Below are 27,488 nucleotides of genomic sequence, written 5' to 3'. Positions count from 1 at the left end.
CTGGGTAACCTTTAAACCAGGACATCATATTTTGCAGACCATCACAAATACACACTTACCATTTTAAAATAGCAAAGTCCTTGACTGATACGATTTTGACATATTGCTACACTGCCGATACGTTGTGAAGAGCCGATCCCTGGGTGGAATATAACTGATCCATTTGAGATCTTCAAAGGGCTCTGACAGTGAGCCAGCAGGGGTCTTGCCTCCCCTGCTCTGTTGTATGCGTGTGTGTGTGTGTGTGTGTGAGAGAGAGAGAGAGAGCGAGAGAGAGGATGAAAGGGAAAGAAGCAGACAGATAATCTGAGGTTCTGATTGTCTGCATATTTGGCTGCAAGTAAGATCAGCACAGATTTAATCTAAATTAGACTGGATAGCCCAAAATGGATTTCTGGTTCTCTATCCACCCTTTTATAATAATGCACACTTTCTAAATGATCCATCATGTCTGCCTTTCTTTCCTCCAAACATGTATTCTCTTCCCTTTTGACCTATTGACCAGGGTTATGTTAATAATAACAAACCCTGCAAATGCACTTCTCTTATATTTTTGTGTAAAGAGAACACCGTTGAATAGAAATATTGTTTTTTGGGATTGCCCAACTTTTATAGCTGAATGTAATGTCTGGTGTTCTGCATAGATAGAATCATGGACTGATCTACCAAGGTCACTTTACAGATGTCAGACAAGGCTGATAAATAACACCCGTCTTGACATCTTCCTGTAATTTTTCTTGCATCTTTGCCTCAGACCATGACCTGAAAAATCAATTATTTTCCATCTTTTTGGTTCTGAACACAAACCAAACAGTTTTCCTACAGCAGTCAGTTACCTATCTGTTGCTAGTAGCAACCCATAACTGCATAGTTCTATAGTGAGTGCATATAAAAAGAAGTTGTCAAATCCAGGATGTATGCAAAATAACACCCCATATTTAGTGACCATTTATTAGACATGATTTAAAATGCACGTGTCGAAATGAGTGCATTTTTACAGTTGTTCACTCAAAGGGGGGGTCAGTGGATCAGTCTGAAGGGACTTGAGATGGGAACCAGAGGGTTGCCGGTGCAAGTCCCGGTAAAAGTACAAGTTTGGAAATTGGTCTGGTAGCCGGTCAGATGCCAGTTCACCTCCTGATTACTGCGGCGGTGCCCATGAGCAAGGCACCAAAACTAGCACTAGCAGCGCTCCTGAGCTGGTGGGGAAACATTGCACAATATCTACATTTTTCTCTAAACTTTGACTCCTCTCCTCTAACTCTTTACTTCTCATTCCTTGAATGGAAACTCATGTTTGCTTGTTTGCTCTTTACTGATGCAAATCTAAAAACCTAAACCCTTCAGCACTGTATATTTTCACCTGCCACCTCAACACAAAACAGCAAATGTTTCTTTTGGCCTGTTTGCTGTGACATGGATTGTATGAAGACGATGCAGCGGTGCAGGCGCACTCTGTTTCTCCTGGAAGGCAACCTAAGCTATCTTTATTTAGCTGGAGGTCATCCTGCATCAGTAGTAAGTAGAATGTGATATTACAGGGGAAATTTGCTGCAGGTTTGAAGCAGCTTGTTGGCAATTACGTACTGTGATGTGTACTAAATGTGACTCGGGACTGTGGTGTGACTGGAACATGGATACAGGGTACACTCATGGGGGGGAAAGGGGATGAAGGTTACAGTCAGAGACACTGTGATGCAGTGATCACATGCTGAGGTTGCTATGGAGTTGCAATTAATCGTCCATGGGTGGCCTGATGCTCGGGAAACGAGTTGGCGATGTACTGAAGCCATCACGTCCTCTGTTGCTGCTATACAGTATCAGTCCAAACCTTCCTCTTGTTTTCTCTCACACTCCTTGAAGCCGTTATTTCAGGGGATTGCTGCACTGATTTCTTTTTTTTTTTTTTTTCCTCTCACACTTGAAGCCATTTCAGAATGAGATTTGAGAAAAAGCTTTTATGTGGTTTGTCTTTGAAGTTAACAGCATTTATGATGGCTTATATTCTGCAATTTGTTGTGAAGATTATGTGAAAACCTGAAGGCATGTCATGCAGAAATGAAACACAAGTCAAATGAGGACAGTAGAAAAAAGACATTTGACAGAGTTTCCAAAATGTCTTATATATATATATATGTCTAATATCCATATTTCAATTGGAGGTAAAGAGTTTTACAGTTTAAAAGAATGTACTCTTGCTGTTTTTTTTCCAGCATTTTTTGCTGCTTTTTTTTTGTCTCGGTTCCCCAAGGATAAATGATACCTTCTCTTTCCACACAATTGATAAATGGTGTTTTTAGGTAGGTCCTGGCATCCAAACATGTCGGTTTATTTCATTGTTTCCTCCTCCTTATTTCTCAGGGATACTCATTATTCTTTGTACAGAGAACAATGTGCTCCAGCTAACATTTGGATTCAGAGTTTGGCTTTTGCATAAGGCTTTGTGGAAAGGGTGCAATCACTTCCAAATGGCTGTGCAATTTCCCTTACAAACCATCAAGTGGTTTAAAGCATATCCACCTGAAAAGTATTGCCAGAATATATTGACCCACTCTAGCTCTATTGACCATGTATCCCAAAAAAACTGTCCTGTCATGCCTAAGAAATGGATCAAGTAACCCCAGTGATAGCGTTAAAAAAAAAAAAAAAAAAAAAAAGGAATTCATGGTGAGAATGATAATGAAGGTGTTGGAGGATCAAACGGAGGCTAAGAAGGTTACTAATGAGGAAATGTTATGTGGAGTCTGAGTGTCTGTTTGGCTCTCAGAGCTGAATGAATGAACGCTGTTCTTCGACGTTCACCTTTCAAAATGTGAGAATCAAAATGTGAGAATCATTATCGCATATACAGACACAGACACTTTTTTTTTTTTTTTTTTTTATAATTCCACCTGCTCTGCTTTCTTCTGGATTGTGTTTCCTTGCTATTATTTGTGACCTTTCATAAGTGGTCATATATTAACTTGAGACATTATCCATTCTTGTGTAGAAGTCTGAATGTATAAAGGGAGTCTAGTTGAGTGTTTTTCAAAATGCTTGTATTCTTGTCGAGTTGAAAAACAAAAAACCTGATAAAATGACCACAGTTTGTTATGTTATGTTCATCCTTTTTTCTTCCTATCCATGATGGTTCAACTCGTGCAAAATGCATTACTCTTTAAAACTAGGCATGCTTCCTAGAGGTTGTATTAGATAATGGTTTGCCATAATCTGAATGAGGCAGCATGGTCCTGTATGTGAGAGCTTGACAACCCTGCAGTGTCTGCTTAAATCCTTTCTCCTCGATAGCCAGGCACTGATTCAGGTATCAATGTTAATGCTCCCTAATCCTCACTCCTGTGCTCTTAAGCACATGTTAATTTTAAAAAGATACCTTAAATAGCAGGATATAAGACAGAAAGTGCAGATATTATTTTCTATGCAGCTTTGCAGAACTCCTTGGTCGGGCTGTAGTGCTGTTGCAGGTGCATACAGCAGTATGGATTTATATGGGCTATCTGTAGTTTGTATGGCAATAGATGTACATTTTGCAGGGGATTAGACACTCAGTAGTGGCCACAGTAAATACTGTGACACCCTTGGTGAACACCTGGTATGTTGCCTGAAGCCATCACAGCAGCCACCTTGTGCACACGGGTTTGGTTTCTATATTGTCCCTGGCACTGTGAGCTGATTGATTCACCCACTTGGAAAAATGAAGGGGCCCTCCTCGTGGTCCCCTGAGCTTTTAGACACATTATGCACTTTACACATGGGCATAAACGGCCTCATCTATTATTTAACAGAGGGCTGTATGTGTTTCACTTACTGTAGGAGGATGTCAAAGGTCACCAGAGTCCCTTGGGGACTGTCTAATCATGCCTGTGCAGTTGACTGCACGTGCACACGCTTGCACATTCCTTTCCCCCTAATGTTCAACAGTTAAAGTGCATCTTTTATTCCCAGGATACAAGTCTCAGAGGCTGAAGGCGGAAAATTGAATGGCTACGCAGAGCCACGGGGATTTACTACTGAGCGGACAGTGCACTGGCCGCTGCTCTGGAGAGGAAAGGCCGCATGGCATTTAATGCGATTGATCAGCAATGAAATGGGAGGGCAAGGCACAACAACTCCTTAGGTCTGAAGGAAAGGTTAGCCTCCCCTCTGCTGCAGCATAATCACTTATGTATTACCTGTTAACGGTTCCCTCCCTGCATGAAGGGGGATGATGTGAATTATTGGCCCTTGTTTTCTTTTAAGGACATAGATCAAACAAAATCGGATTTTGTGAAACAAAGAAGGGTTTACATGTGTCGCGTCCATCTTTAAACTTGATCCGAGCTCATGTCTGTTTTAGAAAGGTAAAAAAAAAAAACAATCTATTTGTTACGGCTGTGGTGGCAGCTTGACAGTTTTTTTTTCCCTCTCCCTGTGATGAGTTTTATTCTGTATGATAGCACTTCATTGCTCAGTGATGTGTAAATATTTGTTATCCGTCAGCACTCTTGCATACTTGAGTAGGATTTAAAAGTAAGGGCTGAAAAAAAAAGGATTCTGGCAGAGAAATGGCTGCTGATGATGATGACAACCATGTGAGAAATAAACGGAGCTGGATGGCTACAAACATGGTGTCACAAACTAGAAGAATCCAGCTACGCTTTTTTCTTTACACTTTGGGGAACATGGTGCAAGAGTAGAGCCGTCCTGCTGTGAGAGTTTCTGAATGACGTGCATTGAAGGAATCCCTACTTCTCCCTACTGAACAAGCTGAGCTCCTAAAAAAAAAAGTTCAGCTCACGTTAGGAGCTCCATTCACTGCCACTCTTTCTGTCCTGTTTGTCCACCAAAGAGTATCGGAGAAACACGTTTTTAACATGATATTGCCGTTTATAGTGTCTTTGTTCCTTTATTTCCTTAAACACATATTAGAACATTATCTTAACTATGATAAAGATCTTGAACACGTTCTTGTTAGTGTTGAGGAATAACAAACCCTTTCCAATTTTCCAAAACTTTGGAGCAGTTTTAGATTTCACATCAAGCTTTTGTTGTTATATTTGCCCCCCTTTATTTGCAGGAAAGTGCTGGGTGGGGCAATGGTGAAAAGACCTGTGTTGAAGTCTTTACAGTTTTGCAGTTGCAGTGAGGGGTTAATTCAGGACAAATGTCTGATGACAGAAGTATCCTGTCATGGCTGATTGTTTGCAGAGAACATGCTAGCTTTATCCCTTGAGTGTCCATGGGATAAAGATGAAAAAAAAAACAAAAAAAAAAACAGATTTATCTCATGAGCTCAAAATGCGTTACTTGTGAAAATACAACCTTTGCACATTTTGATTTCACAATCTCCCTTCAACATGAGAGCCCTTTGCAAATGTGCTTATGTCTGCTGAAGTATGGCTAAGCAATTTTCTGTGGCTCTGCTCCCATTGGGCCTCTGTGGTCCTGTGTCTCTCTTGCCCAGTGACCGCGTCTTCTGCAGTCATTGCTGTTCTGCATGTCTTCCTCTTTGCACAATCAATCTTCTGGAACATCTGGAAAAGTTCCCTTGGGAAATCTGGACCCAGGACATTTCCAGTTATCCACATTCACTGTAATCAGCTGTCCACACGTGTTCAGTGTGACATTAAGCATACCCGAATGTGCCCGGAAAAATCTATTTGTACTTGGTAGCATGACAAGTGCTGAATCTGTTTCGCTGGCAGGTATCATAGATTTTTAAATAAGGATTAAAAGCGGTTCTGTTTATTCTCATCTTAATCCCTTTGCACCTGAGATCTCACTAGTAACACAGACGGGTACATACCAATTGTATCACTGTAAAAAACAGCTTGTGTTATTTTGATTTTATGAGAACTGCTACTATTCCAAAGAAAGAGCAGAAGTGCAATATCTGAGTGATACGACTAGAACTACGCGCTGCAGAAACTCAGGCACACATTTTTAATTCAGATTTAAGTATCTTCATGATATGATCATATTCACAGGCTACAGCCTAAATCCAACCATTACAATAGCCATATATGATTTATACACATCCTTAATTATCTGTTTTCATACAAGGGCTACATATTACCATCAAGAGGACACAAGATCGGACTTAATGCCTGTACACAAAACAAACAATAAATAAAAGCTCATGTCTTCTTTTCATCAGTGTCTCAGAAAAAACAAACAATAACACCCACAGTATTGGAAATGCCTCCAGCAGCCATCCTTATGTAAGGCCATTACACAAGAATGCATTATTTATGGAGCAAGTAAAGTGTTGTAAATACATTTTCATATACTGACTCATCATCATCATCATCATCATCGTCATAGATGGACTTGCTCTCATGTTGGAGTAGCTTTTTCCAAATACATGATAAACAGTCATTAAAAACAATCAAATAGTTAAGACTGATACTTACGTACTGTATAATGCTGTATCTACATTTACTTATGAGCTGAGCTTCCCCGAGAAAACTGGGAAGTAAAAAGTGTGTAAAAGTGTCTTTTATAATCGCTGTTTCATTGTAGATGTTAAATGTTCTGCAAGAACAGAAGCAGATTCTTCCTTTACACACTTCACATGTTGCCCCTGGAGATCCACGGTATGTAATGTAGCATGTATTAAAAGCACCATTTACTGATAATTCTGTGTGGAGGACCCCTGTGGTCAAGCCCATAACAACATAACGAGCAAAACTGTTCAGCGTGTCTCTCCTCATCCTCGGAAAGTGTTCACACAGACATTTCAATCCTGCTTCATCAGGCAGCACACATTTAGCCCCGAGTCTGTCTCTCTAGTTAGCTGATAATTAAATATTTAATACTGTTGCAGCGTCTTTGAAGACTGTCCACACTCATAATTTCCCCCATCCTCTCTTTTAAATCTTATTTCCCTCATCTCATCACCAATGTGTGATCGTTCCTATCACCCCAAATCTGCTGATGAGACTTTCATGTTTTACTCTTCATACATTTGTAAAGATTGTGCTTGCTGGATGTTTTGTGTGCTTAGGGAAGCCAATTGAATGAAAGCAATGACTCATGCTCCCACGAGTCAGTGCCTGTCGTCATTCTAACACACCATTTCACTAGTGACCTGATAGAGCTACCGGTACTATACACTCGCATTTATACTGTGGCAGTCATTTAGAGCTTCTACATAGGGCTGGACAATATATCGTATAACCATTGTGAATGTGATGGTTGCCTGTGTCACATTGCATGACGTGCAATGTCAGTCAAATGACCTGAAGCACGTCATGTTGCTACTTTTGTTTTGTTTGATCGAAACCAAAACCACTAGTTTTCTCGTTTACATTATTAAATTACAATAAAAGTATTTCTTACATCACCATCAGTAGTCAGGGAATGAACCACTGTGCTTACAGAGTCTTTGTGTCCCCTGCAGGTCAAAATGTTCAGGCTACAGTCACCGCCACAGTCTCTGATACACTGGTGTGACATTTATGTCAGGCGCTCAATCAACATATTTGAAATGAGCGTATTCCTGCTATAAGCAGCACCTCATCCCAGTTCTTGTTAATACTGTGGCCAAATAATCGGACTGTTTAGGGCGCGGATGTGCTGCTGATTGTTTACTTTCAGCTGCCACACCTGCATGCACACATTGTTGTGAGTCATCGGCAGTTCAAGATGATGAGCTTTTGTTTAATAAGAAGGTACAATCATGGGGCTGGTCATGTAGACTAAACCCAACTTTGAACATCATTAGAAATGGTTGATGGCATAAGTTAACGTGATTGCAAGCCACAAGTTGAATAAGTAGTTTATGAAGAAGGCGCCGCTCCGTCCGTCCTCTCTCCCACATTCTTCCTACCACTCCTTGTGTGTCAGAGCTGCTGTGTGTGTGTGATGATAGTTGGAAGGGGGTTCTATTTGAAATCAGAAAATGATTTAAAGGTAGAGTCAGTAGAAATGTTCGTTGTAGCTTGCAAGTATAACATTCAAATAGGCCCCCCCCCCACTTCCTGTCCAGCAGAAAGCAGCGTCTGCGGGTGAAAGCCAACACAAGGTTCACCCTCGTTTTTGGAACATGCCCTATTAGCTTGGTGTTTCCTCTCTGTGATGATATTTGCTCGTATTTAACTCTACGTCAGCAACCGCGATATTACCTGGTCTGAAAGGCGTCCAATCGCTGAATTGTATCCACTGGAAAAACTCACCTGCATGCTGTCATTGGCCGGAGGAAAACACATCCATTCCCCTCCCAGAAACGTCCAGAGTCAACCAAACCACATGACTCATCAAAATCCAGGCAGAGGTCAGGCTCTCTGCAGACACAGTCACAACCAAACATTTATGGAAGTGATGCGTTACTTACTATTTTTTTTAAAGACAAAAGCTACTGACTTTATCATTAAAGGTCTAAATAGTTAAAAGTTAAATGGTCAGATTTAAATTTAAACTGATGTACAAAAAAGACATTGCATTTATCTAGTGTGATCACATTTTTTATTGCAAGAAGGAAAATTACAATGTCTGTTTCTTCAAATATCTACTCCTCAAACAAACTTGTTTGTGTTTAGGCATTATTTGTAATGTGATGGTGGAACACAAATAATGCCCTGCCAAAAAAAATAAAAAAATACAGCTCTGTACAAGTTATTCAGACTATATTTAAGTCCACAGTCTTCTCAGGGAAACGTATGGGATCTGAGTGTGCGAGTCCAAGGCTGAGAGAATGACATAACAAGCGGCTGTATGGAAATAACCCCAGTGTGGTCTTGCATAAACCCCCGCTGCTAATACATGGGATAAATGAGCTTGCTCAGGGCCAATTACCAGCTGGCAGAAAAGGGCAAGGCTGCCTTTTCCTAGACGCTGAATTTATTTTGTTTTGTATAAGGCCACATTTGGATGCACTTGGCGAACATTACTGTGGCCTACTTCATTTATTTTTTGCAAACTTTTTGTTTTCTACCTCCTCTTCCTCCCTAAGGGGTCTACTTGATTAGTTTTTTTTGTGCTCAGTTCTTACTTGGTACTTTCAATAAGTATTGAATGATTCAGACTTTTTGTGTTTAAGGTTTCGTTGTGCTTCAGTAGCCCCTGTGGTTGAAAGCAAGAACAGGATCTGATAGTGATATCTCTAACTGCAATGATAGCCCATACAGGGGGACACATCCTTTACATAGGTAAAGGATGTGTTTGAGGTCACTCAGATGATTTAGGCATATGATGGTTTGTGATAAAAATGTCATTTAACTTCAAATAAATCCGGCACTCTGTTAAATTTGTAAACTTTTCACCCTAATTGGAAAAGTCCAAGTATTTATTTCCTTATTCATGACACTTATTGAATCAGTCCCATCCCAAATTTGTCATACCTACTTCACTCTAATCATGGGAGAGATGCACATATTTTTAAAATCAAGGCCAATACCTGTAATGTTCAAAATCACAATTTAGCCGATTGCTGATTCCAATAATGATGCCTTATTTTTTCATCACTTCTTCATAACGTTTTGTGTGAGCTCTGACTGTAGGAATTTTAGTTATTGTATGTAATCTTCCCTCTTTAAGTGTCACTGGATCTGGCCTTACAAACTGTATGTCTTTGATCTTCCCCAGAGTCACTGTAATACAACACTGTCAACATATTCTTTTAAGTTTGACCATGAAAACAAATCAGAGTCTGTTCAACGGGTAACTTTGGTTCAACGGAAACATCCCAAAATTCAGTTTTCACACCATTCAGTCGTTGAACCGTCAACAGGAAATGTGAGCCTGTAAATAATAAATAGATGAAAACTTGTATGTTTGACCCAGATTCAGTAAGAGGGTACACTTTTGCATACTTGACATTTGCTTTATCAAGTGGCACAGCTGCGTTAAAATGTGTTAGTGATGCTGTGGATTCTTGTGTGATGGAGATATTCAACTCAACCTGGTATTTAATAAATGGTGTATTATAATTATAATAAATGGATAATGATCAATAATCAATCAATTCAAATCGGTAAAGAGTAACTAAGGCAAAATAAATACCAGAGAAAAAGTTATTGTTTAAAAAAAAAAAAATACATAAAAACTTTGAGTTATGCTATAAAATTGCTCCAAACTAAAAAATGAAAGTCTTAAGTTTTCTGATAAAGAAAAGAGATCTTGTCATTTTGATATCCCGAGGCAGTGTGACGGTCATTGTTCAGGGGAATAAAAACAGTTGGCACTGTTGCCGGTGTTTGTGTGGGACACCTTAGGAATAGTTATTACTGCTAATATCCAAAGTAGGAATAAAAAAATGCAATCGTTCAGTGATAAAAAAAGGTCTGACCTAAGCAGTGTACCTCAGATAATAAGAACAGGGTTAGGGTTACTTGTTGTTGCAAACATCAAATCTTGAAAACGTTTTCCCTGTTTCCTTGATAGGCTGAGTATGAACTCGACTGCTGTCATTGCCAAATCAGTTTCCAAAGTCAAGCAGCCACACTATTTGTCATATGCTGTGTCTCTGTGACACAGCAGTGATTAAAGTTGGATGGCTCAGCAGCCACAGTAAAAAGCTGCGGTGTCTAAGGACCTAGAAATGTAACATCATTCAGCCTGAAACAAAAGCGCCGTCTCTCCTCTCCGCCATGTTTGTCCCTCACAGGGATGTCTGTTAAATCAGATTTCCACGCTTCATCTAATCAGTGTTAACTCTGCTGCCTATTTATGTCAGTTCTTCAAATTAGTTCACAGTCAGTGCTTTTTGAAGTGCACAGCAGACTGTGAAACTCGACTTGCTTGAACAACTTCATTCCAACTCCAAAGCATTCCTTGTAATTGAAACCGAGGTAAATAGGTATGTGAGTATCTGCAAGATTATGTGAAGACTCTTTGAAAAATGATAAACAATGCTAAAAAGTGGATGTTACAGCATCTGTCAGCTATGAAAAAGCAAAACCGCCGAAATCATTAGTGCCCAAAATGTATTTGCATTGATATGTACTGAAAGTTAACTGAACTCTGGGGTCCAACCTACAACTGTCTTAACATGCATTTCTCGTGGAAGACAATTTGGCATGCCACTGAAGGAAACCAGAAGTGTATATAACACAATGAATTGCTCTCTGCTCTGAGTCCATGGTCCTGATACTGTGCAGTTGCGTGCTCAGCCTGACACTTGAATAGAACAGAGCTATTGTTGATGTTGTTAATGTTGTCTGAAGATATTCAGCCTAGCATCTTCGTGCAAACACAGCAGGACTTTTTCATCAAAATAGCACAGTTACATCTGTATAGAGGTAGATTAAATCCAGGCAGCCTCAGTGCATGCTGTGGGGTTATTGCAGGCATAATTAAATATAGATCAAGCTTTTTGCGTCACCGTTGCAGAACAAAACGTCAATAAGCTATGACTTGACTGAGTCAATCCCTGTGGAAAGCTGTATGACACATGCCCATAACCCTAACCCTTTGGGCATTTCACCACCCAGTCCAGTGTTAACGAGTAAAGGAGCAGTTCAAGTGCTTCTATTCTTTTCCTTGGAAGAGTTGCAAAAGGTATGATAAGCTACAGTAGATTTCGCAATGACAACAAAGTTCACTCAGGAGAGAAGAGGACTCCATGAACTTGAACATCAACCTCTACCGAACGCGTAAGGAAACACCTACTGCAACAGAACAGACAGCAGCTAATGTTTGCAGTCACCTTGGACTACCATATCCTTGTGTAATTTAATTTCAGTAAATGTGCTGAAAAACTTCAGCCAGGGAAAAACTAGCTCTGTAAAAAAAACACTTGAACTTTCTCTAAGGCTGAAATCACTTACAGTATGGAAGTACAAGTCTTTCTATAAAAAGCAGCCACAGGTTACATAATCAGTAATGAGCTGGTGTAATGGACATACCCTTAAACATCTACAAATGAAGTAACAGTACTGCTGTTGAAAGACTAATCGTTCATCCATATTCATTCAGACATATTTACATTGTCTGTTGCCAGCTGTTGGCAGTGGCTCTACAGTGTTGCTATGTGCCAATGTATGGATGCCATTAGCACAGATTATTGCTCTGTTTGATTGTAGAACGACTAAAGGATGTACTGTCATTGTGAAGGACCAGGTGCACAGCAAACACTTGATATGATTGCAGCTCTGTGCAGCACTCAACAAACTAACTCAAGTAATGTTTTCATTAATACAGCGATTAAATTACAAAGCCTTCCATGGCCTCTCCACACACCACTTCTGAAACAATGAACCTTATTACAAGCTTATGAAACATAAAGTAACCACTCAGAAAAAGTGATCAAACATGAAGTCGCTCATCATGAGTCTGTAGTTCTTGTTATTTAGCTCTGCACAAAAGTTTCAGTGCTTTGCTTCTCTGTGATTTGATTTGATTAATTTATTTTCGTGTCATGCACACAAAGTGCCCAACCCTCATGGGCACCAAAGAATTCAGTTGCAGTGGTTCACATTTACAAATCATAACATTACAAAGTTGCCAGCTCCTGTCAAAGTTCAGTCTTAAACAACGTGTTCTGTCTTTTTTTCCCAGGCTTTACAAACAAAATGTGCTTCAACAAAGGTTCCTTTTTCAAAACACAACTCAAGTTTTTCATAATCGTCTAGCCAAAAGAAATCAACATAAATTGAAGACATTCTTTTCAAAAGAACATCCCTGATGTCAGCATACATCGGGGAGTAAAACAAAAAGTGAATCTTGTTTTCAATTTCTCCTAACTCACACAACAAACAAACTCGATCTTCCTCTGGAATGGTATTAAACCTGCCGGTCTCTAAAGCTAAAGGCAATGTTCCTGAACGTAGTTGAGCGCAGAGGGATCTTTGTCTTTTGGTTAAATTAAATTTAGCATAGGCTTCTACGCTGTAGCAATCCTTTATGAGACAATACGTTCTTAGTTTTGGTTTGCACCATATATCCACAGACCTTTTCTCTTTGTACATTAGAAACATATTAATTTTTATCTCCTGAATATCACAACTCATTTAGAAAAATAAAGGACATATTATTCTTATGGAATACAGATTTTATCTCCTTTGCCCATGGGTGACAATGGCAGGTATCCCAAATAAAAATCTTTTTTGTGAGTCTCTGATGCGACATCTTTACAAGTCTATTCCAAAGCCGAAGCATTTCACATTTATGTCTGATGTTTGGAGGCTCCCATCCCATGTCTCCATTCACAGCGAGGACTGGCGTTAATTCATGGACTCCCAAGAAGGACCTCAGAGCTCTCTGATGTACAGAATTGCAAATTAGATGTTCCGGGAACCCCCAGACACCGGCGGCATAATCAGACACTGGACACACATGATAGAGTTGTGTATAAATCTGAAATCCCAGATTACCACAGTGTTTAACTTTGTTCAGTACAGACTACCTTTGACTACCTGCCCAGTGCTTGTTGACAACAACACTGAAGCCGTTTTCTTAAAAAAATATTCAAAACAGCCTGCTATTGATATCTTACTGAGTTCCCTCTCACATATGTTCCTCCCAATTTGAAGTTCTCTCAGTTGGACTCAGGGTCTCAGGAGGCAAGACATGACATAAAAGAGATGCTGCAGAAATCCAAGATGGTGGACAAAGTGTATAGACTTGTATCTTTGTTGTAGTGGTATCAAAAGAGGTATCAATTCTGTATATCCTACTAGGGGCGGCAGTAGCTCAGTCTGTAGGGACTTGAGTTGGAAAGCAGATGGGACATAGCCTGTTGTGGACCAAGTCTTGAAACTGAAAATCTGGTAGCTGGAAAGGTGCCCTTGTGAGCAAGGCACTGAACCCCCCCCGTCACTCTTAGATCTCCCTACTGCATGACCATAGGATCCTACTTGTGCATATGTGTGTAGCATGTTCCACAACAGAGTGTTAAATGGAATTTCCTTTTGCAGGATTAATAATAGATATCTTCTTCTAACATATCAAAACTGAAAAATCTGGTATTGTGACAACCCTGTTATGAATCAGCTTCATAACATGCACAAAGATCGCACATGTGCCGCGCCTGTGGCCTGAGTTAAATGACAGTGAATTTTCCTGAATATTTCCTGATGCGTTCCCACATCGGTTCATCCCGACGTCAAACGAATATTACTCCGTGTTTATGACTTTGTATCAAGAGTTGAGCTGGTGAATGCAAACAAGTGTTCTGATTAATGCATCACATATAGTCCTAGACAACAATAAATGTATCTTAACTTGTAGTATTTTGACGAGCTCTGTCGTTGTACCGTCATAAGAAATGATCATTTTGTATCCACCCATAGTCAGATGGAAATTTGACATAACTTTTCAAGTTTTTAGCCTAATTCTTTTTTTTCCAAGTGATGTCATCAAATGCGGCAAAAATCAGACAAACAAAAAGTGGGATTTAGCAGTGATTTGCCTGGCTAGGTAACCACCTCCAACAGCCTTTTCATATTGCATGTTAGTAATCAACCACATACACAGACATTTGGTAGGAAAACTATTGCAGGTTTTTGCAGTCAAAACTTTTGGTTTGTATGTAACTTGAACGATTATTTAATTCATTTTATGCTGACAGGAAGACAAAAAAATTCATGACCTCACAGACTTTTTTTTTTAGTTGCAAAGCTAAGGTGACTCGAATTCTAGACTCTGTAACAAGCCAGCCGAGACCGTTTGGGGTTTTATTACAGAAGCATGGCAGTGTTAAGATATGGCGCAAGCTATTGTATATGTTATAATGAAGGACCTGCCCCTCAGGAAATCTGACTTCTGCATCACTAGCTGCTTCTGAATCAGCCTGGACACAGCACTGCGCTGTTGATTTACCAGCTGAACAACAATCACATGATTTCTTAGCGTGGCCTGTGAGGTAGAACTCAAAAGAAAAGAGAGTCTGCCTTCTTTTGTGCGCCTGTGTCTGCGTGTGATTGATTATGCTCGCTTTGTTGTGTGTCTGACGGAGGTGCTACATCTGTGCTTTTATGAAAGGGAATCCAAAATGTGTGTGTGTGTGTGTGTGTGTGTGTGTGTGTGTGTGTGTGTGTGTGTGTGTGTGTGTGTGTGTGTGTGTGTGTGAGTGAGTGCCTTTGAATGTGTGTAAGGTGGAGTGGGAAGGTTGGTGTGTGCTTTCAAGTGTAAATATAATGATGAGTTATCGATTCGACAAAGTTAGATTGAAATGAACACACGGTTGCACTTCATAATGAGCACTCGTTCAGCTGTGCGAGGTGATGCTAAGCAGAAGAGTTGATGGTAAACAGATGTATCAGAGCTACTTTTAGGGGCAACTTTGAATACAGATTCTGAATTTCATGTGTCTATATAATGAATAACTGTTGAGACAAAAATACTTAACCCCCCCCCCCCCAAAAAAAAACAAAAAACATAATGACTGAAAAGGTGAACTCAGTTTTGTATCTGCGCTACTATTCCTGCCTCCATCATGAGCGAGCACATACATCATTCAAGTTTTTATTTCCAGTCTAGAAGCACTTAAGCATGTGTCGCCGAGACAGGACATAACTTTGCTCTTAGCAGTCTTTTTTTTTTTCTAGAGTGAAAGCCTCTGATACATTCCATAAACTAATCATTTCTCCCCATTATGCCGATTCAGCTGCCGTCAGGCTGACACTCTGAGAGAAAATTCTGACTGGAGTGTGTAATGAGCAACTCTGTCCATGTGTGCCCTCCTCACTGTCCTCAGACGGACGGCTGTCATGCTGTTCAGCAAAGGTGTCACCAGCATGCAAGCGGTGGAAATAATGCCTCTCTTTAATTAATTATTGACGGGCTGCTTTAATTGCTTCTCTTCTGTTTGCCTGTCCTGTAGGCTGAGTGACTTTAATGTGCAGCATTTTTCATTTCTTTCTTATAATTACTTAGAAAGGAAGATTTTCTCTTTCACTAGAGGTTGGATGGTAATGACACTTTTAATTATAGCTTGGCATCATTAAAATGGATAGATAAAAAACATTAGTTTGCGAAAGAATCCACTTTGTTACACATTTGCAGTGCAGCGCACGTCAAACATGTTTCTCAACATTGAGGCATGTACATTCTGAAGATGACTAGTGTGTGATTGCTGGTTAGCCAAAGGCTTTTAGCTTTTAGTAAGGATGCTTTTTTTTGCCAGTGATTCTGTGACTCCTGGAGGGCTGAGTGCTCTCCTGACATGGGCGATTTAAAAAAAAGAACTTGTGGACCTAAAATAACATTCCTGCCTCACAGTCATGTTCGGTCTGAACATGCATGTCGTCTTCTAGGCAGTCTGTTTGTGTGAAGACATTTATGGTTGTATAAAGAGGTGCAATGATAAGTCGCTGTTGGCAAAAATCCATGACAAAATTGCGGGTTTAATTGTCAATCAAGTTGGTTACGTCATTGTGCATGTTTTTATAACTCTCTCTGCTGAGAGTTACGTATGCAAAAAAGGGACAGGGAAAAAAAAAAAAAAATAATTGCTTACAAAAAAATGTGTTTAATTCGGGCCACACAATCGCGTTCTCAAACTTCTAAACTCTGAGAGCATTAACCCTCGATGCTGCAAATGAAAGTGTTAACCTTTTCCTGCCTCAGAGTCCCGATCGTAGTCAGAAAGCACACGGGAGACTTATTGGTTTGCTCCAGGGCTGAAGTTTTAGCTAACTTCAGGGCTAACCCCAGTCACTTTTCATTTTAATGCTGATAGATAAATAAGAGCCATTAAGTTTTAGCACAAAACTTTATCCGATTAGTCGATGAATCATTTCAATAATCGATGGCTCGTCGACAATCAAAATAGTTGTTGGTTGCAGCAGGCCTAAGTGTTTTTCGTAATGTAAAGTGTCACATATCATTTCTCCTACAAACAATACAGCTGAAAACGCAGGCTACAATTCGATGAAGAGATCATTTTGTAGGATTCTGTTACACACCATGCTATTGATTTTGTGCAGTGTAGCTATTTCCTGAAGAGCTGAGATTAAGGGAATTATTGCCAGAGGCTCATTTCAGTTTCACTTTTCCTCGCCCTGACAGGGACAGTAAAAGCTTCCATTCTTTACAGCGCTCCTACTTAAGCTGAGGGGTTGAAGGTTTTCACTGGGTTACCTCGACGATGAGGCAAATATCCCCGATTCATTCCAATGCACGTTTAAGCACATATTTCTCTGTCATTTGGAAAGAGCTGCTTCATTAAAGTTGTGACACTCACACACATAGAAAACATGACTATTTTTACTACCTTAAATAATTTCCCTAAAGTTCAGTAAAAAGTGAAGACATACAGTCAGGGATGTACATTTTCATTAAAGCCTGAAAGAAAGAAATGGATTAGTGAAATGTTATCTTTTAATTGGATTGGCATCGCTGGTGGATAGCTGCACACAGCTCTGCATCTGTTTCAGTGTGATACAGATTAGAATGTTTATTTATCTCTTAATAAGGCTTTCTTTCCCTACTGTTAGCTGTTGATATTTGCTAACAATGTTAGCAATGTTAACAAAAGTTTTAAAGCTAAAGTTATTCTGAATCATTCAGAAAGCACAATTCTGAGAAGAAGTAAGAATGTTGGTTTGTTGTTCTCCCGGTTTGAAAACTTTTCCCTCATGGAGTGTTCGTCCAATCATCTTTGTTGATCTCAGGACCAAGTGGTTGATCCCCATAGTGGCCTCGTCACCTTTCAGCTTTTGGTCCGACAAAGTCTGCATTTCATCATCGTTGTATAATAATAAATGACTGAATGTATCTCAGCCATGTGAAATGACCTCTCCTCTCTCTCTCTCCGCTCCTCGTCTCTTAAGGTTACCACCCTGGTGAACACCAGCAACAAAGGGCCATCCAGTAAGAAGAAGGGGCGCTCCAAGAAGGCTCACGTCCTGGCAGTCTCTGTGGAGCAGGCGACCCAGAACTTTCTGGAAAAGGGGGAGCAGATCGCTAAGGACAGCCAGGACCTGAAGGAGGAGCTCATTGCTGCTGTGGAGGATGTTCGTAAGCAAGGCGAGTGTGGTGAATATTGCATTGTGCTTTTAGAGTTGTCCTTTATGTTCCTGATATTCACCACTACATATCTTGTAATCCCTCCTTGCCTTCAACAATATTATTATGCTTTTGTCCTTCATAGAAAAGTATCTGTCTAACAGTTTTAATCTATTGTATGGTAAGGCGTATGACAGGAGGGTTGCTTTGAACTGTCTTGTGACACATATGAGGTGAAGATTCTGTGCAGAAATATGAACAATATATAACAATATTTACAATATCGCCGCTGTCTGCGGCGAGCTCATGGCATCCTTAAAGACTCCTCCCACCCTGCCCACAGACTGTTTACCCTGGCGCTTCAGAAGCCTCCGGACCAGAACCAGCAGACTGAGGAACAGCTTTTTCCCCAGAGCTGTTTCTCTACTGAACTCTACCCCCCGAACTCTGAACTCTGTCTCTCTCTCTCTCTCCCTCTCTCTCTCCGCCCCCTGCTGACCCCCCCCCCCCCCCCTTTCCCCTGCATATCACCTCATACCCATCATCCCCCCACCACTCCTCCTGGTCACACACACACATCTCTCATCCATCTGTATTATTGTATTATAGTATGTTCATATTATGTCCATATTCTTTATATTATCTGTAAACTAGTATAGCATGCTCACTGCACCTTAATCTGTATATTATAATCCTAAGAATACACTTATTTTGTAGCATTACTTATTTATAGCATTTATTTATATTTATAGCATCCCATTAATCCAGCCATCCAGATATACCGAATAATTCACTTTTTTTTTCATCTCAACTGGTGGAAATAGTGCAGCAACAAAACCTACTCTTGTGTACAAATATTGACTTTGTGAGACAGAATCCGAAGTGTTTTGGTAACTTATTGTAATGGATCACGATAACAGAGCTCTTCATCCTTTCTCCCCTTTCCGTACGGATAAGAAGTGAAACATAAAAAAAGAAAAATAGAAAGCTTGAATTGTACCTTAAATTAAGTATTCAGCTACAGCCAAGAAAATCACAGCACATTGGAGCAATAATGACTGCTGGCATCCTTCTCTTTGAAAGGTCTGGAGTGCAAACTTGATTTTAAAGCGATGAAGGCCACACAGGAGAATGATTGAAAAAAAAAAAAAAAAAAAAGAAAGAAGTAATGTTTGGAGAAAGTATAAAGTGCTCTGAAAGTCAGAACTAGTTGAACGTCTGCACAACTTTAGGCAGATGCTGAGTTAAGAGTGGCAAGGCAAATCCATTAAATATAAAAGATTAGTAGCCATTAGTTTTGAGCTTTACTTGGAGCATGCAGCCTCATGAATGTAATGAGCCTAATTCTTGGCTTGTTTACCCTAAAGTCATGCATCGTTAAAGCTTCGACTGTCTGTGATGGTGGGGAGCCTCTCTGAATTTTAAAACATTAGAGATGCCTGTTCTCATTAGCAGCGATTCGGGAAATCTCTTCAACTTCTGCACGCATGCAACCATTCACTTCTCTGGCGGCTCGGATCAGGCAATGTCAAGGAGAGCGACCAAAGTTTTTCAGATCGGCTGCGTGCGAGTCAGCGAGCTTTCATATGGAGCAAATGTTCGTCCCCAGAAAGGAATTGGATTCCTCCCCCCGGTTCAATATCTACATCAGCAGAAAGCGCAAATGGAGCTCAGCGTACAGTACGTCATGTTGTAGCCAGCCTCACTTTCTGCACTGTCAGCTCCACTTTGGCCGCCGGTGCTGTTGAACATTGACTTGACTGCGTTTGCACACGGCTCTTTTGAAGCGTGAAATAGACGGTTGCCGTACAGGTCATCACATCAGCTGACATCACAATGGACAGGATCAATCTTCATGCAAGGAAAAAAACAGAGAGAAAAAAAAGTTGATGGGGAAAATAGACTTCACTTTTAGGGCAGGGTGTGGCATACTTTAACACTTCCATGTTCGTACTGTATGTGCGGATCAGTTCTTCTCGTGAATCCTTACCCTGACCTTTTGTGAGTCTTTTATTGCAAGCCTGTGTCCTCTTAAGAAGACAATGGAGATGAAAGTTAATATTCCACATCTGCTAACCTTTAACTGCCATTATGGAGAAATATCGGCATGCTCCGAAGCTCTTCAGTACACACAAGTGGACTGCAGATTGGGCTCACTCATCACTTCTTTCTCACTTTAAAAGCATTATAATAACATGTCTGTCTGGTTATCAGAGAAACAAGTTTCATAATTAAAACTGTGCAATTAAAAGTCTAAAAATATGCAGTGCACCACGTTTTCTGCACACTTGACAAGACTTTTTAAACATTTTTTACAAAGCAAGCCAAATGGGACCATGACTACTTAAGGTCATCGTGAGCAGCAGAACCCCTTTAATTCTGTCAGCAGCTCATGAGACCTCTGTCATCATGACCTCATCGTCACACACACTCCCCTTATCCTGGCATGATTGAACCACAGATGCTGATTTCAGAGCTCAGAGGGGCTTGGTAATCAGGCCGTTTGTTCTGTCATCCTTCAAAAGCTCATCACTGGGCCAGACACACTTCTGACACAACAAGCACCAATCTGTGGGCCAGATTTACTAAAGGTTTGAAAAAAACTTGATACCACCAGCAAAAAAAAGTGCTATCTGATCTACTAACCGCGCGCAGTGAGGATCGCGTCTTTCAAATGAGCAAAACAACCACCACAACATCCGTGATGTAAACCAGTAGATCACGCAAAAGCCTAACTTAAATAGTACCGCCTCCACAAGGTTTGCACCTGTTGTCATTCACAAATTTTCTTCGTAGATCACCCGCAAAACGCCCACCAACCAAACGTTCAAACTTTTGGAGTGAACACGCAATTTAGTACTCTTTAATTGGGAGCTTAGTAAATCTGGCCCTTATGCGTGTGTGGGTGTGTGTTTTCTTTTTTTGGCTAGAGCTCCTTCCTTGTGTGTGTATGTACGAGTCTGTCTGATGCATTTCCCTCTTTTTGGGTTTTGTGTAGGTTTAAGACTGTTTACTGTATCACAACACTAAACAACTAATAGCTTTATTTAACTCGATTTTTCTAATCTATGCTAAGAGAGCCGCCAGTGTTGACCCCCTTCCAATTTGCTAATAACCTAGCTGTAAGACTTTTTGGATCATTACGTAGGAGGTAGCTTGTTTTCTCACCGTTGTTTTGTTATATAGAAGTAGAAATATTAGTCTAATTTAAAGCTGAGGTGTCTTGGCCAGTTCTCAGAGAAGAGTTTTAATCCCAAGAGATTCTGTGGTTAAATAAAGGTTAAGTGAAAGAAATCATAAATTCAAATCAGAACTGGAAAAAGGCCAACGTTGGTTCTTGAATCTTACCACAAAAGAATAACTAAACATTTTTATGCACTTTCTCTCAAATTCTCAAGATGTGAGAGATGAGTTTTACTCAGAAACGAGACAGAATGAATGCTTTGTGCTCTGGCCCTTAGGTGAAAAGGTTTAAGAGAGGTCATAACTAAACCACTGTGCAGAACATTATGTGGAGAAAAGACTCTCATGAATATTCTGTCAGGCTGAAAGGTTGAATGTCCACTCTTTTATAAAATCTCTGGTTGCATGGTTAAAGCAAACTTTAACCACTTAAAAAAGTGTCTGGGCTCTGAATGTCATGAAGAGATTGAAGAAATTGTTTTATTTTCAGTGCCAACACAAATAAAATAAAAAAATACCAGTACTGTTTTTTTTTCACACAACATTAGCATACTTTGTCTTTAATTGCTGTGCACTGTATGAACTGACAATGACGCATACTCACACAGACAACAACATATTAACCGACACAAGGTGCAATATTCCTCATATCACTCTTTCCACTCACACACAGTTTGCTCTCTTTTTCCTCCTGCAGGAGAGACGATGCGTATCGCCTCGTCAGAGTTTGCCGATGACCCGTGTTCCTCTGTGAAGCGTGGCACCATGGTGAGGGCCGCCCGCGCCCTGCTCTCTGCTGTCACCCGCCTGCTCATCCTCGCCGACATGGCTGATGTCATGAGGCTGCTGGCTCACCTGAAGATTGTGAGTGCGGCTGTCAAATGATCTGAAACAAAGATTGAGTAGAACGTGCATTTCTCAAACAGTAGTTCATGTGTTTAGTTATATGGAGCTGAAAATCCCTTCATAATACCCTTTTTTCCATCTGCTTTGCATGACATAAAATGACACAAGTGATACAATCAAGTGCATTGTTTATATGTGCATGCACAGTGTCCTGATAGGTGCGCTTACATGTTAGACAAAAGCCTTCTTGGTGCAGTGTAGTCCACAGAAGCGATGTCTGCTTTTTATCACAACCTCTGCACACATTAGCATATAGATGAGGCACGGAGGAGTATCCTGGGAACACACATCTGATTTTTTTTCGTGTATTAATATCATACCCCTGGCCTGCCCTGGTGTGATTAACCACACATACCCACACGACTCAGTGTATAGTCAGCGGAAGAGCATAAGGGTCTTCGCTTTGAAAGTGTGCGAGAGGCTTTTAAAGACAAGTTAATACAGAGTGCTAGAAAGAACGATATGCAAGTAGTAAGATCTGAAACACTCAGACCTTCCTTATTCACTTACAATTCCTCTCTCTCTCTCACTCACACACACACACACACACACACACACACACACACATTCAGTCCTTCTTTTGGGCTTCATTCTTGAAGCCCACTGAAGGGCTTAACTCAAGCCACTATAAGCTTGCCATCAAAGGCCACTTAAAAGTTATCTCTCTCTCCTCTCTCTTTCCCATTACATCTTATAGCATTGCTTTCATTAGGGAGAGAAAGAAGTACAGAATTAAAATGTAAAAGGGATGCAGATCGCTGAAATGAAACCCATTAAAATCGCCCAGCTTATTTGTTATTGTCTTCTTAAAGCTGGCTGCAATTACACAGGGAAGAGATTGTTTTTCACCAAATGTACAGTTAAATTCATGCTATGTAAGGTTTATTTTTTTACTTACAATACTTCAAATAATAAATGCCAGTTTTCAGGTGCAGAGTTTTTGGAAGTTCCTGTATTTATGTGTGTCTGTGTGACAGGTGGAGGAGGCCCTGGAGGGAGTTAAGAACGCGACCAATGAGCAGGACCTGGCCAACCGCTTCAAGGAGTTTGGGAAGGAGATGGTGAAGCTTAACTATGTGGCGGCCCGGAGGCAGCAGGTAAACTGGCAGCCCTCTGTCTCATGAAGTGTCTCTCTCACAGGAAGTGATTCAATCCCATCCTGACTTAAGTGTCACCTTTAAGCACAGAGAGTTGACATGCAATAAAGCTCCTAGAAGAGCGTCTTTTCTGATTTCTTAACTGTGGTTCTGTGGCTCATTTGTTAAGAGTCGGTGGTATCAGAACCGGAAGGTCGAGGGTTTGATCCCAAGCTCTTGCAGACACATATTCGATGTGTCCTTGGGCAAGACACTTAACCCCAAGTTGCTCCCGCTGCTTCGTCGGCAGGGTATGAATGTGTATGAATGGATAAGTTCCCTCTGATGGACACTTTACATAGCAACCTCTACCATTAGTGTGAATGTGTCGGCGTCACCTGTGTTGTTAAAGCGCCTTGAGTAGTCAGAAGACTAGAACATTTCTATTTAAGCTTAAGTCCATTTACCATTTGCGTCTCTACTGTGCTCTTAAAGGGACAAAATAGCATGCGATTAATTGAGAAAAAAGTGAATTCATAAATTTCAGACATTTCAATTAATTGAGATTAACTAGTTAATGCTGACCGCCCTAATATGAAGATATCATGTGTGCTTTCTGTTATATGTATATATGAAATAAAGTTTAAGTTACAGCTGATGGATACTAGAGCGTGTACTTTGTAACATAGTGGAACTAACAGCATTAATTATTACTCTATCTGAGCAGTGTCAGACTAAATATATAGGCAGTGATGTGTTCTGGAAATCTCTGTTTTTCAGTTGCATTTTAAATGACTTTCCACTTGAGGGCTTCTTCGACCCAGGAGGTTGAAACATGAAAGTGTTGGAATATTTTTTTTTTTCCATCATGGCCTGCAGTGTGACAAAAAGCTTTTAGAAGAGTTTTTTTTCTTATAAGTGTCATGTTGGCAAACATCCGACCTGCTGTAATGTCTCAGAGCAAACTCACTGAACAGAATTCTGTTCAGCTACAGGGTTTCTGATCTGCTGACACCACCTCTAACTTTGTGCTGTTGGAACAACACCAATTTATCACATGGTACATGAACTTCTGTTTTGACAAGTAGTTTCTGTATCCAGTTTTTGCTCTGTTTGGCTGGATTTTGAACAAATAATGGCATCAAAGTGTTGTCTTTTTCAGCTCATGATGTAACTCCAACATTTTCAGAAATAGGGTTTCTTCCTTCCCAAGTACACACTTTCTTCTGTGAGGACTGACAACAAGTGGAAAGAAGTGCTAAAGTGAGAGTCTTTTGTCACCCTCGCAGGAACTGAAGGACCCACAGTGTCGAGATGAGATGGCAGCAGCACGTGGCGCCCTGAAGAAGAACGCCACTATGCTGTACACAGCTTCCCAGGCTTTCCTGCGCCACCCAGATGTGGCGGCAACACGTGCCAACCGGGACTACGTGTTCAAGCAGGTTCAGGAGGCCATCGGAGGGATTTCCAGTGCCGCTCAGGCCAGCTCACCTACTGATGAGAAACACGGACACGCTGGCATCGGAGAGCTGGCTGCTGCCCTCAATGAATTCGATGTGAGTCAGAAAGCATCCTTTTTCTCCTTTTTAAATATCACATTACACATACTATACACGTCTGGAAAGTATTCAGACACCATTCCACATGGTATCTAAATCTGAATCTGCCCGTCAAATGTCTGTTGAACTTCAGACCGGGGCACACTTCATTCTACTTATGTGTTCAAGAGAAAGATGGATGGTAAAGAGCATGCCAAGACACATGGTGGTTGTTCTGGAAATATCAGGGCTATTCCACCATACGGTATATTGATTTCAGAACTTTTCCCAAGTTGAAGCATTTGTACTCAGTTGTTGAAAAATGAATATATACTAGTTTTCTTTTTGTAATTCGAGTACTGTAAAACACTCTTCAATGCGAAACTCATTTGAACACACTTATTTTTCTGGTGTGTCTCAAAGCTTAAAAATCAAGGCAATTGAATGCAGTAACACTCACAACAACATAACTTGGCAGCAATATTGTCTGTCAGTGTCTGATAGCCAAGATGACTGATGCGCCATCTGTCATTTACCTTTCTACCCAAAACAAGAAACACGCATAATTAGTTATACGGGAGCTTTTCCTCCAAGACCTGATCGAAACAATCTCATCAAGTTTAACTCATTTTTCATTCTCTATGGTGTGCAAATAAACATTCCCACTTTCTATTGAGACACATTCATTATACATTAAGATGACGGCATGGTAAATCAGGATTCTTCTTATCTGCACAAGTTATTTGGTAACTCCCTGTGTTGATGTTTCTACTGCGACTGTCACACTGACACACCTGATGTGAATAAACCCTCTTGTCACACTGTCACAATGACTTGTACACTTGTTACCTACAGAGAGAAATATCTCTGTCTCATGTAATATAATGCTTCTCTTTTACATTTAATCAATAATTAATTACTGTGCTTTGATGCTTACCCTGACTCAATCTAATCTACACGCAACAACAAGCCGAACTCACCTGTGATCAAAGCTTGATTCTCTGCTGCCACCTAGTGGTTGAATGGTGGTGGTGAAGAGGCTGGTAGCTCTTGAATGTTAAATTAAGTTTGTTTACAGGTCAGGACATTTAGCTTGTGCTGGTTATTAGGTCAGGGTTTTGAGCGCTGCTGTTTTCCTTCACAAACATCCTTTTTGAAACATGTGAATTCAAACAGTGTCCATTAAGAGCTGCAGTCCTCTAGCTCCTGAGTCAAAGGCTAAGGGAATCACTAGTTTAAGATTAAAAAAATAAAAATAAAAACATATTTTGATATACTGTATTCATGTATGTATTAGTTTGCTTAAACTTTTTCGATATTAGGCTAATTGTCAATCAATCAACCGATCATCCTTTAATTATGCTCAAGAAATCATCATTTACAATGACATCAAGTCAGTTACATAAGTAATTCAAGTAAGTAAGAAGCAATTATTTAAAAACAAACAGAAGAACGATTGAGATAAGATCTTTAAAAACATGAAGTTGGGCATATATCCTGACACATAAGTTAGAACAGTTAAAAGCGTAGAATAAGATTCCAGGTATTAGGTAAAGACTATATACTATAATAGTTCAAGAGGTTCAATGATTAAAATGGAAAAATAAGTAAATATAAGGGCACACTTATGTAAAAAATAACAAAGAAAAGTTGGAAGGATTCAAATCTTTTTTTTTTTTTTTTAAATGCCCAAAAAGCGAAAGTGCATTTATCTCATTTGAGGAACATGAAAAAGTAACTCGTCTGAAGAGTGTGTGTGATAATGGCCGACTGAGGAGTGAAGAAATGACGTGAGTTGGGAAGGTAATTTTTTATTTTTTGAAGGGCTTTATTCAGCGTATTTATATAAAATAATGTCAAAGAGAGACACGTCTTATCTGGAGACAAGACTACCCAATATATACTGACACATATAGAAAAACTGCTGCACATGTTCCTTTAAGACTCCAAACATTACTGCAGAATTAAACAACAGACTTTGCAATTAAAAGATAATGGTTAAAATGAGACTCATAAAAAAAAACAGATGCTTCAGAGATTACACAACAATTACATCATTTAAGCTACATTTTCTTTCTCTGGCTGCAATGAAAAGAAGTGCACCTTTTCACTTCATCATCATTTAATGTTAATTGTCGCTGCATGCAACTCATAGAACTGCCCTCTGTGATTGTGTTTACTGTGGTGTGTGCTCCATCAATCACTACATCCCCACATTATAATCACTCTAACTATATAAGCATTCAATTGTCTTTTACAAGCCCAAATTGACAGTGCTATGTGGAATCATTAGAGAGTATACCCAGAGCACCTTAGCAATATTCAGTTTGATGGAAAATGAAGCTCTATGCACAATCCCCGCCGGTCTATCATTGGCAGCAGCAGCAGCAGCAGCAGCAGCAGCAGCAGTACCTTTTGTTGTTACAACAGTTTATTTTGAGGTATTATAATAGTTTTGCACTGATTATGTTCTGTTTATTTGATCAATTGTCCTCTAACCGAATCACAAACTACCCCTTTTCCCCTCTGACTTCAGTAATCTTTCTCTAAACCCTTTGATTTGGATCTGGCAACAAAAATCAGATTGGCTTTTTGTTTTACACCCGGCATTTTCTGATACACAAAATACACTCACTTGAACCGAGCTGAACTTTAACTCACCTGAGGACAACTTCACTGAGATACCGCAGATGTATTTGGGCTCCGTTTAAAGTAGAAGATACTTGCCTTGTAGTTTCATTTAGGTAATAGGTGTGCCTATTTTCATAGGACCTGAGAAGGACCTTAGAGTATTTAGTGAGGGTCAAGCAAAGAAACAGAGGATTAAATGGGCCCTGGTGCTTATTTTTTTAAGGCTTGAGGTCTTCCACATACAATCGCAGACACACACACACACACACACACACACACACACACA

General features: G+C 40.1%; 1 protein-coding gene across 1 annotated transcript in view; it reads left to right on the top strand.

Moving 5' to 3' along the window:
- The window catches only part of ctnna2 (catenin (cadherin-associated protein), alpha 2), a 337,796-nt gene that overhangs the window by 38,040 nt on the left and 272,268 nt on the right, over window positions 1–27,488 (top strand). The window contains exons 3-6 of the mRNA XM_065958018.1: window positions 17,694–17,889; window positions 21,749–21,915; window positions 22,935–23,054; window positions 24,323–24,589. Coding sequence (XP_065814090.1) covers window positions 17,694–17,889; window positions 21,749–21,915; window positions 22,935–23,054; window positions 24,323–24,589 — 750 coding nt within the window. The remainder of the gene's footprint in view (window positions 1–17,693; window positions 17,890–21,748; window positions 21,916–22,934; window positions 23,055–24,322; window positions 24,590–27,488) is intronic.

Source organism: Labrus bergylta, chromosome 1 (genome assembly GCF_963930695.1).
Source record: "Labrus bergylta chromosome 1, fLabBer1.1, whole genome shotgun sequence".
Classification (NCBI taxonomy): domain Eukaryota; kingdom Metazoa; phylum Chordata; class Actinopteri; order Labriformes; family Labridae; genus Labrus; species Labrus bergylta.
Note: the sequence above shows the minus strand (reverse complement) of the source record. Positions and strands in the feature narration are given on the sequence as shown.